Source organism: Diabrotica virgifera, chromosome 1, assembly GCF_917563875.1.
Source record: "Diabrotica virgifera virgifera chromosome 1, PGI_DIABVI_V3a".
In the NCBI taxonomy this organism is placed as follows: Eukaryota; Metazoa; Arthropoda; class Insecta; order Coleoptera; family Chrysomelidae; genus Diabrotica; species Diabrotica virgifera.
In genome coordinates this window covers 65,353,984-65,368,858 of record NC_065443.1, presented here as the reverse complement: position 1 = coordinate 65,368,858, position 14,875 = coordinate 65,353,984, and the positions used below count along the sequence as shown (strand labels likewise).

Sequence of the window (14,875 nt, the reverse complement as noted above, 5' to 3'; positions counted from 1 at the left end):
TTTTTTTGTCCCGGTTATAACCGGTTTTTTCTTTTTAAAGTAATAACCGGTTTTTTCTTTTTAAAGTAATAACCGGTGAAAAACTGGATAAGTTATTATACCTCTGAAAAAAATAATAAACTCGAAGAAAAAATATTGTTTGTTTTAAATTAATCGATATTCTTGATTTGTTTATATTCGGTAATGACTCTCACAAAATCGACATCCGATTTTAAAAATAGCTGCTGACATCCCAGTACCGAGACCGAATATCTTAGCTATCTATCTAATCAGCCCTAAAGATCCAACCGTGGATATAGCCCTGCACTTCCTTCTTCCATGCCTCTCTATCTTAGACATTTTGCATCCATTTTGATCCAGCGTGTTTCTTCAGGTCATATGACCATCGCATTTGTGGCCTTCCCCTTTTTCCTTTGTGGTTCCTTTGTCTCCAATGTATAATCATCTTAGTCCATCTTTCATCCTTCTGCGTTAGAGTATGTCCTGCAAACTTCCATTTAAGCTTGACTACTTGGGTTGAGACATCCCTCACTTTTAGTTTACGGTTTTTGTTTTTGTTAGCTAAACCTTATATTATAAACTAGAGGCTTCGCCAGCTAGAGGTTTAAGTCTCGAGACATCTCAGGAATCGAACACTACTCGCTTTTTAGTATTCGAGAACCCGATCACTAGAAAAAATAAGGAAATTTTTCGCCCTAAAAAAATAATCAAATCGGAAACCGATTTGACAACACTAATGATTGATTTCTATTGTCGATTCCAATTGGCTAGTTCGAACTTCCAGTTCCACCTTTCCCGGTCCCACTACGCAATACCCAATTCACGTTGACGCCGTTTATACAGAGTTGGGCTAAAGAATGGAACCAAGCAAATATCTTTGAAACGAAAAGACCAATATTTTTGAAACTTTGCAGCAAATTTTGAAACTTTGCAGTGACGCAAAACGCATCTGTTGCTATACTTTTTGTTACTAGTTCACTTCCGGTTTCACCGGAAATACCCTTAACTTATTTACTTTAAATGGGACACCCTGTATATTTTTGCAGATTTTGAAAGAACTTTTTATTTGTAATTCATAAATACCAAGTTTGGAAGAAAAAACTATTAAAACAAGAAATAAATCTCTTTACAGTTAAAAAATAGGTTAATTTATTTACGTTAGACCAACGATAATAAAAATAAAAAAAAATCATTTAAAATGTTGAAAATGATAGTTTGAGGTGATTCCTCTAAATCAATTGCAATATTTGTTTAATAACTTCGTTCAATTCATTAAAAATATTACACACCTCGTCATGAGTTCTAACACGATCACCATGACCAATATAATATTTCAATGCGATCTCTTTCACTTAAATGAACCATTTTGAATAGAACTTATTTCTGTCAATTAGTTCAGTAACAGTTACCTACTATGCTAAATTCAAATAAATACAACAATAGTTTTAGTCTATAGTATGGACAATAGTACTCGTTTATTTTTAATACAAAAAATTATCTACAGACACTTTTTAACTATTTTTTTCTTCTAAATTTGGTATGTATGAATTAAAAATAATAAGTTCTTTCAAAATCTGCAAAAATATACAGGGTGTCCCATTTAAAATAAATAAGTTAAGGGTATTTCCGGTGAAACCGGAAGTGAACTAGTAACAAAAAGTATAGCAACAGATGCGTTTTGCGTCACTGTACTTGCATGCAAAGTTTCAAAAAGATTGTTCTTTTCGTTTCAAAGATATTTGCTTGGTTCCATTCTTTAGCCCAACCCAGTATAACGATTAATTATCTTGGTATCGATATCGGTAGTATCGATGTGAATAATATTGATATCGATTCGACTGGAGCATCGAAAACTAAAATGCAATGAAAATGTAACGTTGTAACCTATTGGGTATTGGATGATTCAAAAAACCGAAAACCGGTTTTTGTAATAACCGGTTTTTTGATCGGTTACAACCGCCAGGTTAAAACATAAGTAAAAAAACCGGTATAACCGCCATCCCTACCTGTGGGGAATTTGTTAACACGACTACGCTATTAGAACCGACATCCGGAGCACCTGGTGCCCAGAGTAAGTACTAAGGCATGTGATCTGGAGGTTCTATGGTTACCAGCACTAAATTGATGTAAACAGATTACTTGGAGGTTTTTGAAGTCGCTGAACACGAATACTCCATCAGATCCGACCCCTGGAGCACCTAGTGCCCAGGCTCACTGCTAGTCATCTTCTGGAGTTTCGAGGGTTTTAGGCATTAAATTGATGCAAGTAGATTACTCGGGCGGTTTTTGGAGTTGTTGAAAACGAATACGCCATCAGAACCGACACCCGGAGCACCTGGTGTCTAGGGTCACGTCATCTTTTGGAGTTTCGAGGGATTTCGGCACTAAATTAATGCAAAAAGATTACACGAGGAGCACCAGGTGCTCCGGTGGTCGATTCTGATGGCGTATTCCTCTTCAGCGATCCCAAAAACCCCCGAGTAACAAAATCTGGCCCTTTATACAATTATTTTGACATTATTATGAACTTTTGGAAGCATTTTATCTACTTTAAAATGCAACTATGCATTTCCACCCATTTTTCACAATGCAAAAAGTTGTAAGTCTCTAGGTGCTGTATTTAAAAATCGATTTATGTTCTGCTAAATGCATTGGTCTATAAGTAAGAGCGACAATGCGACAAACATTCCATCCGGAATGAAAGGCCTTGATGATGATGAATATGAAATTGAGAATAAATGAAACAAAATAATATTAATATTAATAAATAATATTAAATTTTTTAAAGAATCACTTAAAAGGGGGGTCATGAGTTGCAATTGCGACGTCGACGTGAGGGAGACCCTCGACTGTAAACGACGCTATTTTTTTACGACGTAGTTCATGGATGTTCCTTTACAGACAGATGGTACAGTGGACTCTCTCTATAACGAACACGGTTATTACGAGGTTTCGCTTATAACGAGGTACACTAGATGTCCCGTGAAATTCCTATTGAACTGTAACACCCCTATAACGAGGCATATTTGGTTATAACGAGGAAAAATGAAATCGTAGAATATGTATCTTTACCTGCTTTTAGCGCTGTAATGGCTATAAATAAATACCCCAACTGCGTGTATACAGAAATCCCCAACATCTGTGTGGTTATCGAGGATAGTACTGTAAGAAAATCCACCGCCTATAAAACTTCTTCCTGTTCTGTTTCTCTATCGACCGATAAAATATTGTAAGAAAATTTATAATTTATGATGGCGAAGCCTTATTGTTGAGAAAACAATATCTAGCATCTTATATTGCTCCGAATGGCTTCACTAAAGGAAGTTAATGTTTTAGAAAACTATATATTCATATGCATACACAATGTTATTGTTGTCTGATATAACGAGATCCGATTATAACGAGGTAGTTAGTCCGCCATTTCAGTTCTCGTTATAGAGAGAGTCTACTACAAACAAATAGAATTTGATGTCCAACGAGATGATGGCTCGCTAAAGTGGAAAAGGATTTAAGAGAATTAAAGCGCATTGTAAAGCCATGTAGCTGATTATTAGATTATTAAAGATCTACATTACTACTTTATTACTACTCACCTTGAATTCAGAAGAGATACATTCCTAGGAGATTTAACATAGTTAACGACGCTTAAAACCATAGTACCACGCGAGTCTTTTAAAGGTTTGTGATATATCTGTCCTAAGTCTTGCAAACATAGTAAAGACTGCATCTGAATGGCAGCAGAGAGTATTTTCTTCCGAAAATGTATACGCGATGAGATATGTTTTTCCATTTCGAATCGCAACACCTTAGTTTCGTTCCATATACAGGCGACCTTCATCAGCCAGTAGAGATCTGTGTGAATGCAACTAGGGAATATTTCGTCTATTTCTATCACAGGTAGGAAATCTTCGTTGGTGAGGAGTATTCTGTCTTCGTGGTAGAGGATACAGGCCAAATATATTCCCCTAAAATATGAGATTTTGATTTGTTTATTTTTTAAAGTAACAGAAATCATAAATGACAAGTAACATCTGTAAAATATTGGTTTTAGTCATAGACATAATAAGGATAGACAATGCATACTGAGCAAAATAGCGTAACGCGTGGGCAGTTGATCGGTGGTCTATCTATCTCTTTTAACCAAGCGATCCCCCGCATGTGACAGGCAATGATGGCTAGACCACTCAAAGTGAATATTGATCAATGATGTCCTTAGGTTTGTTCCAACACAACGAGAAACCGTCCATGTAACGATTACCGTCCTGCGCAGTAAACAAAATAGCCCATGGAACGCACGAAATCCAGACACAGAACGCATGGAACGTATTATTTTATAGTAACGTGATCGTTACGTGACGGTTCTTCGTTGTGTTGGAACAAACCTATAGATATCGACGTTACACCTCGATGCACAGAGCGGCCCATACCTTACCTAGTCGATTTTTATTATGTTTATTTTCGATTTTCTCTCTTCTTATTTTAAAAAGTAAGGATGTTATTTTAACCCGTTGATATTTATTGGAGGTGTGTTATACCAATTTGACAGGTGGCCTTAATCTATTTATTATAGGTTAGTTGTCTACAAGATCGAGGCCAACTAAGGCACCTGTCAAATTGATATAACAAAGCGCCAATAAACATCAATAGGTTAAAACAACCTTATTTTGTAAACTAATTATCTTTTTTGTGTAATTTTGTGTAAATTTGATTAAAATCAAATTGTGGTTTTATCCGATATAAACCGATATAATATGTAAAGGCAATCATTTTATTCATTTATTATATTAAAAGATTTGAGATTCTTAGATTGACGCACAATATCTAAACTAAATACTAACAGTGAAATATGGATTTGAAACTGTTTTTCTTGTGGCATGATTTTATATGGGATTAAAATACTTCTTGTAACGCTATAAATGTCACATCTTTGTTATTTTATTTTCAAGTAAATATTTTATTCTAATTCCTTTAATAATTCATTAATTTCTTAACTACCTTTATCGTTTTTACTTGTTTTCGTTAAAAATTAGTTGGAGCCCTCTGTCGTTATTTTCTATAGTCATCCAATTCTATCAAACATCTAATTATTCTATCATAAGACATTTATATTCTAATTTTAACTATTTATAATGGGAAATAAGCCACAATATTATTAAAAAATGATGCGTCGAAACGTTAATAAAAATCATTTTTTAATAATATTGTGGCTTATTTCCCATTATAAATTTGTAAAAATGCCACAAGAAAATAGCTTCAGAACAACATTTATATTCTATGCTCGAGACACGTTCCAATATTCTATGCACGGGACACGTTTATAAGATAAACATTTACAGGTCAAATCTAATAATTTCCTATCAGTAGCACCAAAAGTAATAGTTAGAATTGGAGATTATAGATCAGAAGTATTCTTAATCAAAAGAGACATACAACAAGGATTTGTGTTATTTCTCCTCCTATTTAACCGTTTTGAAAAGCCAAAATCATGCTGCAAGATGAACTTGTTTCTTACAAATATGACACTACAATGATTTACTGACAACGATTTGCTAGGTATAAAAGAATTAAAATTGCTAAAAACTTCATATAACAAACCTGTGCAAATTTCTCTGAAACTTGCTAGCAGCTGAAAACAATTGTTTTATGGTAGTTTTCCGCTTCTGTATTTTCCGAAGAGGTCCATGAGATTCCAAAATTTCGTTTCCGGGCCTGTACTGTCTCACTTCTTCCATTAATTGATCTAGCTGATCCAACTGAGCATTAAATCTATAAAAAAATATTTATGGAATTGGCCGTTACTTGATGAAAAATTATGTAACAAAAAAAAATTGAAGGCACTCGTGGGAGTGCCGACAGAAGTGAAAACTTCTTATAGTATATAAATTATGATGCTTTCTCCCGATAAAAAAAGAAGTGCTATACCTATATCATATACGCGATACGTATGCCCTATGCTATTTATGTATACATACACATAATTTATATACGTACAAAATTTATTTCAGCGAAGTGATGACGGTCGCAATTTCATTACTTTTTCTCCACCCAAGAAGTGCACAAGTCCCTATAGTCCAGAAAGCCACTGCGCATCCGCTAGGAAAAATATTCTAATCCGGATTTTTTGCACAATCTTACTCAAAAAGGACTCCTTTTAACAAATTTGCATGTTGCCAGGACCAAAAAGTGGTCAAAAACTTTTTAAACGTTTTTTTTTTGTTTTTTTCCTAAAATTATTTTTTTTGCATGGAAAAAAGTTTTTTTAGGTTTTTTGGATCATTCCAAACAGAAAAGGTCTTTAGTGACTTTTCTCTAAAAATGATAGTTTTTGACATATAAGCGATTAAAAATTGAAAAATTGCGAAATCGGCCATTTTTAACCCTCAAAAACTATGTGAAAAACTGAAAATTTGAATGTTGCCAAGGTAGGTAGGTATTCTTTAAACATCGATTGATGAAATCCCGAAGAGTTTTTTGCAATACAATATTCAAACCTCCTTTGTTTTTTAATTGTTAATCAAGCGTGCGCGACACTATTTTCCACCGACAGTATGGTGCAAATGAAAGGAATAAATTCGTTTCTTCGTAAACCGGCGACTTTACGGAAAAATACCGAAACAGGTCGATTTTTATTTTTAGGTTATGATATTGTGGCATATATGGTATACTAGTGACGTCATCCGTCTGGGCGTGATGACGTAATCGAGGATTTTTTTAAATGAAAATAGGGGTCGTGTGGTAGCTCATTTGAAAGGTTCCTCAATTCTATATTCAGTAATGTAAACATTTACATAATTATTTATACAGGTGTCCTTCTACTTCTTTTTTTGTCAAATAATTTAATTTAATAAAATTTTTTTGGACACCCTGTATAAATAATTATGTAATTGTTTCTATTACTGAATAGAGAATTGAAGAACCTTTCAAATGAGCTAGCACATGACCCCTATTCTCATTTAAAAAAATCATTGATTACGTCATCACGTCCAGATGGATGACGTCACTAGTATACCATATATGCCACAATATCATAACTTAAAAATAAAAATCGACCTGTTTCGGGATTTTTCGTTTAAGTCCCCGGTTTATAAAATAACGAATTTATTCCTTTCATTTGCACCATACTGTCGGTGGAAAATAGTGTCGCGCACGCTTGATTAGCAATTAAAAAACAAAGGAGTTTTGAATATTGTATTGCAAAAAACTCTTCGTGATTTCATCAATCGATGTTTAGAGAATATCTGCCTACCTTGGCAACATTCAAATTTTCAGTTTTTCACATAGTTTTTGAGGGTTAAAAATGGCCGATTTCGCAATTTTTCAATTTTTAATCGCTTATATGTCAAAAACTATCATTTTTAGAGAAAAGTCACTAAAGATCTTTTCTGTTTGGAACGATCCAAAAAACCTAAAAAAACTTTTTCCCATGTAAAAAAAATAATTTTAAGAAAAAAACAAAAAAAAAACGTTTAAAAAATTTTTGACCACCTTTTGGTCCTGGCAACATGCAAATTTGTTAAAAGGAGTCCTTTTTGAGTAAGATTGTGCAAAAAATCCGAATTAGAATATTTTTACTAGCGGATGCGCAGTGGCTTTCTGGACTACTAAAGAAATTTTCAATTCAAAATTTATTTCGTCGAAGCGATGATGGTCGCGATGACAGTCGCTAATTTAATACTTTTTCCCATCCAAAAAGTGCACAACGTTCCTAAAGAAGTTTTCACTTCAAAAATTTATTTCGTTGAAGCGATGACGGTCGCGATGACGCTCCCTAATTCAATACTTTTCCCCCATCCAAAAAGTACACAACGTCCCTAAAGAAATTTTCACTTCAAAAATTTATTTCGTCGAAGCGATGAAGGTAGCTAATTTAATATTTTTCCCCATCCAAAAAGTGCACAGAGCCCCTCAAGAAGTTTTCACTTCAAATATTTATTTCTTCGAAGCGATGACAGTCGCGATGGCGGTCGCTAGTTTAATACTTTTTCCCATCCACAAAGTGTACAACGTCCCTAAAGAAGTTTTCACTTCAAAAATTTATTTCGTCGAAGCGATGACGGTCCCTAATGTAACACTTTTCCCCCATGAAAATGTGCACAATGTCCCTAAAGAAATTTTCACTTCAAAAATTTATTTCGTCGAAGCGATGACAGTCGCTAATTTAATAATTTTTCCCCATCCAAAAAGTGCACAACGTCCCTGAAGAAGTTTTCACTTCAAAAATTTAGTTCATCGAGGCGATGACGGTCGCTAATTTAATACTTTTTCCATCGAAAAAGTGCACAACGTCCCTAAAGAAGTTTCACTTCAAATATTTATTTCGTCAAAGCGATGACGGTCGCTAATTTATTACTTTTTCCCAGCCAAAAAGTGCACAACGTCCCTAAAGAAGTTTTCTCTACAAAAATAGTTAATACAAAGGTCAAAGCCTTTTAAAAACAGACTAAAAGTCTTATATAGTTGCTAACATGGCAAAATCCAAAGGATGGATAAAATTTCTATGGCTACGGCCCTAGGGCAACATATGACTCCCACACGTGGTAAGTGGGTCAAAAGGTAACTTTAGGTCACCACGGTTATTAGACTTTATTACGGTTGCCTTGACCAACGGTGGTGGGGAGACTTATATTTTTGACTTTACGTTACAAGAGTACACATTCCCATATTTTTAAATGATTTTCGATCATTGAATGTGTGTTATTGTGTATATATGTGTATTATTTGTGTTATTATGAAATAATAAGACAAATAGTAAACATTTTATCTTATACCGGGTGGTGAATCGTAAAAAGGACCATAGGAAACTCAATGTAAAATTCTAAATTGTTAATTCCTGCTTCCCTAAATATTTTACATCAAAAGTCATGAGAGAATACTCGTAGAGAATTAAAATCTGTATTATAAAATCAAAAGTTAAAATTGTTCTACGATTTAAATGCATTCCAAAATTTTGAAAAATATGATACATTTGCTACAATAGGTATGCGTGTAAAAGTTAGGCCACACGTTACTATTTAACTGACAGTGCTCACACCATTGACTGAATAAAAAATCTTTATTATTAATACTTTCTCCGCAACTGAGGGTATCTTATCAACTGTATTGTTTTTAAACAATAGATGATAAAATAAAAATATTGACAGTTCAAAAATGTGAACATTATTGCATTGTGTGTGGCCTAAGTTTGGGCTGAAAACTAAAATATATTACATTTTTACAAAATTTTGGAATATGTTTAATTACGTAGACCAATTTTAACAGTTGTTTTCAATACAGATTTCAATCCTCTACAAATAGTTTCTAATGTCTTTTGATGTAAAATAATTAGGGAAGCTGGAATTCAACAGTTTAGAATTTTACATTGAGTTAATGCAAAATTTTGACGCATGTCAAAATTCTCAATGTGTTTTAATTGTATTAATTTTTTTCGAATCCTGAGAAAACTAATAAATATTTTTGAAAAATTTAAACTCAGAATGAAAGACTACATTATTGCCGAGGGCCGAAAGTCCGTGAAAACTTCTATAATGTTTATTTTAATAAGTTACAGGGCTGAAAATAAAAGAGAAGTGTGATATTTAATTTCAAATATTTCATTCAATAAAAACTGCTTGTTTATTCTAAGGGGCTTTCCGCCCTCGGTAATAATGTAATCTTTCATCCTGCGTTTAAATTTTTCTAAAATACATGGTTTTCTCAGGATTCGAAAAAAATCATATTACGATTCAAATGACAGTACACTCTCGTGACGTAATCGCACCCTCAATGTTCATTGGTTAGTGGATCTAGGCAACCGTAGTAATGTCTAAGAACCGTGTTAGGTCATTATGTTACAACAGCTGACAGGCAACCTGTCACCTGTTGTTGCCTATCACCTGTTGTAACATAATGACCTAAAGTTACCTTTTGACCCACTTACCACAAGTGGGAGTCATATGCTGCCCTAGGGCCGTAGCCATAGGAATTTTATCCATCCTTTGGATTTTGCCATGTTAGCTACTATATAAGACTTTTAGTCTGTTTTTGAAAGGCTTTGACCTTTGTATTTTTTGGTTGGCTCACCATGTTCTTGTAACACTGATGATGCTCTTGTTACAGAGCGAAAACGTTTTGTTTCTATGTTTGTAGCCCTATAGGGGCTTTTTAAACCAATATACCTTTTACCAAGCCAAAATTTTTTATTAAATTTTGCTTCAAAAGTGATATAGTTCCACGCTTTTGAATTACTTACCTATTTACATTATTATCTAATGATACTCTTGGCTTTTCCAATTGACCTTGTTGAGCAGCATTGTAGAGAGCTAAAAGTACATAAATTTATCAACTAATGTTTAAAACAATAAGTTCATTTAGTATATAATTGTTGGAGTCAAAATGATGCCTCTTAATTCATTGGTGTTTTTATTATGTTTCGGAGTTTCGGGAGTAGATCATCTCTTAATTCTTTCATAAGTGTTTTAACAATAAAAGTTTATCTCTCTACCTTGGTTAGTGATGACCATTGTAAATTCTGGGCTGAAAATTGCATTAGGTTTTTCCTCTTTACCTTTGATAAGGTTGTTTTTACAATGAAATTTCATAAAATAATACAAATATTTAAATTTATATCTGATACATTGCAGTTCTCATAGCTTACACCTATTTTTCATTAAAAAAAATAACATATTTCTATACAGCTAATGCAACGTTATTGTAAAAGTATTTAACTTATTTACCCTCTATCAAGGGACATAGCTTTGCCGATATTTGCAAATAGATTAAGAATAGACAGGACATAATATAAAAAGAATTTAAAAAGATGTTTCTTTATTAGTCAATCGTTTGTTATTGAAAATGGTCAAATTATATCCTGAGTTATTGGTGCTTTAAGTGATGACGTATATATGTAAAGAAATAGTACCACGAATGTATTTGCGACATGTCAAGAGGTTTTCTTGATACTTATTAACTTCTTCACATCTCTAAATAACTAAAAATTTAATGAACAAAAAAATCAGTCATTTATTGTTAAGAGTAAATATCAAGTGTACCATACCATATACCATATATAAAGAAAAATAGTTAAAAACATCATTAAGAATATTTATACAATGATATCAAAATATTTGTATCTCCTAAATAAATCTTACCAGGAAACTGTGAAGTAATTTTTGACACACCTTGAGTTTTTCGCAATAGTTTGGACTTTTTCTTTTTAATTTTATACCCAACGAGAGGTAGAACTCTCTCTGGGGCTATATTAGCTACCTCCATTTCAAAATTACCCATTAAACTATCTAGCTAAAAAAGGAAATTAATAATAATAAAAAAAATATAAATAAAATAATATACTTATCGAAAAATCAAACAAAAATATAGAAAATATAAACAAAAAATATAATTGCAATTATAAAAACATAGTAAGTAAAAAAATATAAAAGTCTAGTTATTGATCTCAAAATAATGTACTAGTGGAGTGACGAAAAATCTTATGATTAATTTATGAAAAATATACTAAAATGAAGAGTGAACTAGAATATGGTATAACACCAAAAAGAAAACAATATACAAATGAGATATTGAATATCAATCATCTTGTACCTCTTTAGTCCTAGTCATTTAGACTTGGTCAAATTAAGTATCAAACGTAAGGCTGGAATAAATAAAATTCTCACATTATCAAACTGAAAATATAAACAAAGTTAATTTCAAGCCAATCAAGAAGTCTTTAGACCAGTCACTGTAACATCAGTACTGAAGAGTCATAACAAAACGCGGATACACCGAAGATGACATTGAAATGAGAATATGAAAATCTCAACAAGTATTCAACATGCTCAGTCCCGTTTGGAGGTCTAGTCCAGACGAAGACTTAAGTATTCCAGTCAAATTACATGTCTATTCTACCCTACCGATATAAAAACCGGAAAGTGACAAAAAACCCTTATAGGCAAACTGCAGGTCTTGGTTGAACCTATGAATAATTGTTCCTATTTTTTGACCTAACACCATCAAAAACAAAGATCAGTTACACCCTACCGAACAGAAGTAGGTTTAGATTGGCCACACACTTCATAAAATTAGCTCATGTATTGTAAGAAGTGGAATACCCAAGGAGAAAGAAAAAGAGGACACCCAGCACAAACTTAAATAATTCAATTATGGATGAGATGACAGATTAAGGAAAGCCTGTCTTCGTCAAAGCTATATGCTTCATTCTTTCGTTGGTTTGCAAATGCATTGATCCAGCATACACTGAACAATAATTTTCACTTTTACACTGAACTGGCTATAAACGTTAAATTTTTAGCCTATCTGAGAGTTTTGTAACAAAATGCTTCTTCAGCATTAGACATTAGAGCATTAGCTTTAGACTGGATATTTGAGTCATAATTAAATATTCAAGCATAACTAGTGTGACCAACTCCAATTGAGTCGAATCTGGGACAAGGCTGAAAAAAATACCTAAAATCCGGGACATTTCAATAAAAACCGGGCCATTTTTTTTCAGAAGACAATTAAAATAGAGAAACAAAAAAAATTCAACGTTTTAGTTTTTGTAGAACTACAATACCACGGTACAAAATGCATGAGTTTTGGATGTGGTATGTTAGTCTTACACTCTATAAATTGTCGACTTCTTTTGTCCCACCAAATCAATTTGATGTGAATTCTTAAAAGAATAACGTATTCAATATTTCAAAATAGAATTTTACCAAAATGAAAATTCGGATGGCCCGGAAGCCTTGTCCGGGACGCCAGGACATGACTTTGTAATTCGGGCCATGTCCCGGATTTTTCGGGCTAGTTGGTCACACTAAGCATAACTCTACACTCTCTCCGAAAGCAAAATTACTGCAAATTCTTGTCTAATTACTGGATACATGTTGTCCATTGGCTTTTTAATTTTCCAAACATAAATCTAATAAGTATCAATATAGTTGTCCTTCTAATATACTTTTATTTAATTAAAAATTGGGATTGGTTAACTTACTGACTGAAATGTGGGCCACTTTTTTATATCAGAATTATTAATATACTCAGGTTCTGCATCCAGTTTATCTGCATTGGAAAAATGAAACAACTTCTTTTTTAGCTTATTCATTATAACATATTACACATTATTAAAGGAAGTATGCATTACAAGATAAGAACTGTCGCGTTTTATAGAGATATATCACAGACAATTAAAATACAATTTATACAATAATTGAAGATACAAATATATTCACAAACATGTACAAGAACCATATTGTTCTTATTCTAAATTTTACATTCTGTACATGACAAATTCTTTCATACATTATGTATATCAGTAGTTGTTATCTGATTAATGTGGCAGAAAAACCACAATTTTTATTTATTTTTAAGTTTGTTAATATGTACATTGCTAATAAATGTAAGTAGCAAAATAATCAAATATTTGATTTATACTGTGTCTTTGAAAATTAAGTTTTGGTCAAATATAGCTTATTTGCACCTTTGTGGTAGTTTCAAATTCATAAAAAGTAAACAAGAAATAAACTTAAAGCCATAGAATAACGGTTTTCCTTTTTAAATGTGTGCAGAATCAAAAAATTAAAGATAGTGTTTTGCTTCTTGTTTATTTAAGATTTATCTATAACTAGATGGGAACATGTAACGAACTTACCCCAATTTTAGTGAAGGCATTGTTAAGTATAAATATTCTGTATGCATTATTGCTTTATTTTTGGCGACGGGTTTACATCTAACATTTTTCTAAATAAATGAACAATACATTATTTAAGAAAACAATAACAATTGGAACATAACCTACATAATTTTTAAGTCAAATGTTTGACAATTGACAAGTATTTACATGAAAAAAGGTTGAAATAATTTTGATAGATAGGTATGGCTCGTACAGTATAAATCCCGTTTCACGTCATACGGGCACGTTGTGACGTCACACGATACCAATACAAAATATAAGTCATAGGTCTGTTCTTTTTAGAATCGTTTAGCTAAGTTCACTGGAATTACAGCAACTAGACATATTTTATTATATACGCGAAAAAATAATATTTGAAGATTTCTTACATTTAAAGAAATACACCATAACTTGTTTCATTTAATTTGTATAAGTGGAATATAAAGAGTTTTTATAAAACACACTTGTTTGGATCACACTTTAACTGCGTTCGAACGAAGGTGACATTTTGGCATACATTGGTAACCCTTATTTCACAATGTTGTTCTGAAGCTATTTTCTTGTGGCATTTTTATAATCAAGTATATTCAAATGGGAAATAAGCCACAATTTTACCTAAAAATGATTTTATTAACGTTTCGACGCCCAAGTCGGGTGTATTATTTTGTATTTTGACAACGACACCCGACTTGGGCGTCGAAACGTTAATAAAATCATTTTTAGGTAAAATTGTGGCTTATTTCCCATTTGAATATACTTGACTTATTTCACAGTTGCGGTGTTGACATATTTGTTTTTATTATTTACTATAAGTATTTGTTTTATTAAATTTATTGTTTTTATTATTTACTCTATGAGAAATAAGCTGTGGTACGTATTAATATTATAAATAGTTTTACCCATCTTTTACCACATAATAATAAACAATATTTGGTTATTATTTTGTAAATTATTATTTCCACATATTGTCATTTATGGACAGCCCTGCCTTCCAATTTCTTCGATTATTTGGATATATACATACAGGATGGCCAGGCGAAAACGAGATATGATCAGGAACTACAACTTTTTTGAAAACCCAGCGATGATCAATTTTTGATTAAGGGTAGACACATTTTTCCGGCATTTTCGATTATTTTATTCTCACCCCTAAGCCAGGATAAGAATCATTCCAACAGTTTTATTGGCAATGGGGGTCAAATAAGATATCGCTTGAAAGCCTTGGCA

The 14,875-nt window shown here is 32.5% G+C and overlaps 1 protein-coding gene across 2 annotated transcripts in view; it reads right to left on the bottom strand.

The window, feature by feature from the left end:
- LOC114330037 (uncharacterized) overlaps positions 1 to 14,875 on the bottom strand; it is a 157,994-nt gene that overhangs the window by 33,756 nt on the left and 109,363 nt on the right. The window contains exons 1-5 of one of the 2 annotated variants that reach the window (XM_028279335.2): positions 13,628 to 13,750; positions 11,127 to 11,277; positions 10,229 to 10,298; positions 5,596 to 5,766; positions 3,594 to 3,965 (exon numbers count right to left, since the gene is read on the bottom strand). In XM_028279335.2, the coding sequence (XP_028135136.1) occupies positions 3,594 to 3,965; positions 5,596 to 5,766; positions 10,229 to 10,298; positions 11,127 to 11,265 (752 nt within the window). In that variant the 5' untranslated portion in view covers positions 11,266 to 11,277; positions 13,628 to 13,750. Of the gene's footprint in view, positions 1 to 3,593; positions 3,966 to 5,595; positions 5,767 to 10,228; positions 10,299 to 11,126; positions 11,278 to 13,627; positions 13,751 to 14,875 lie in introns of those variants that run through there. The other variant, XM_028279334.2, reaches the window with a different exon arrangement.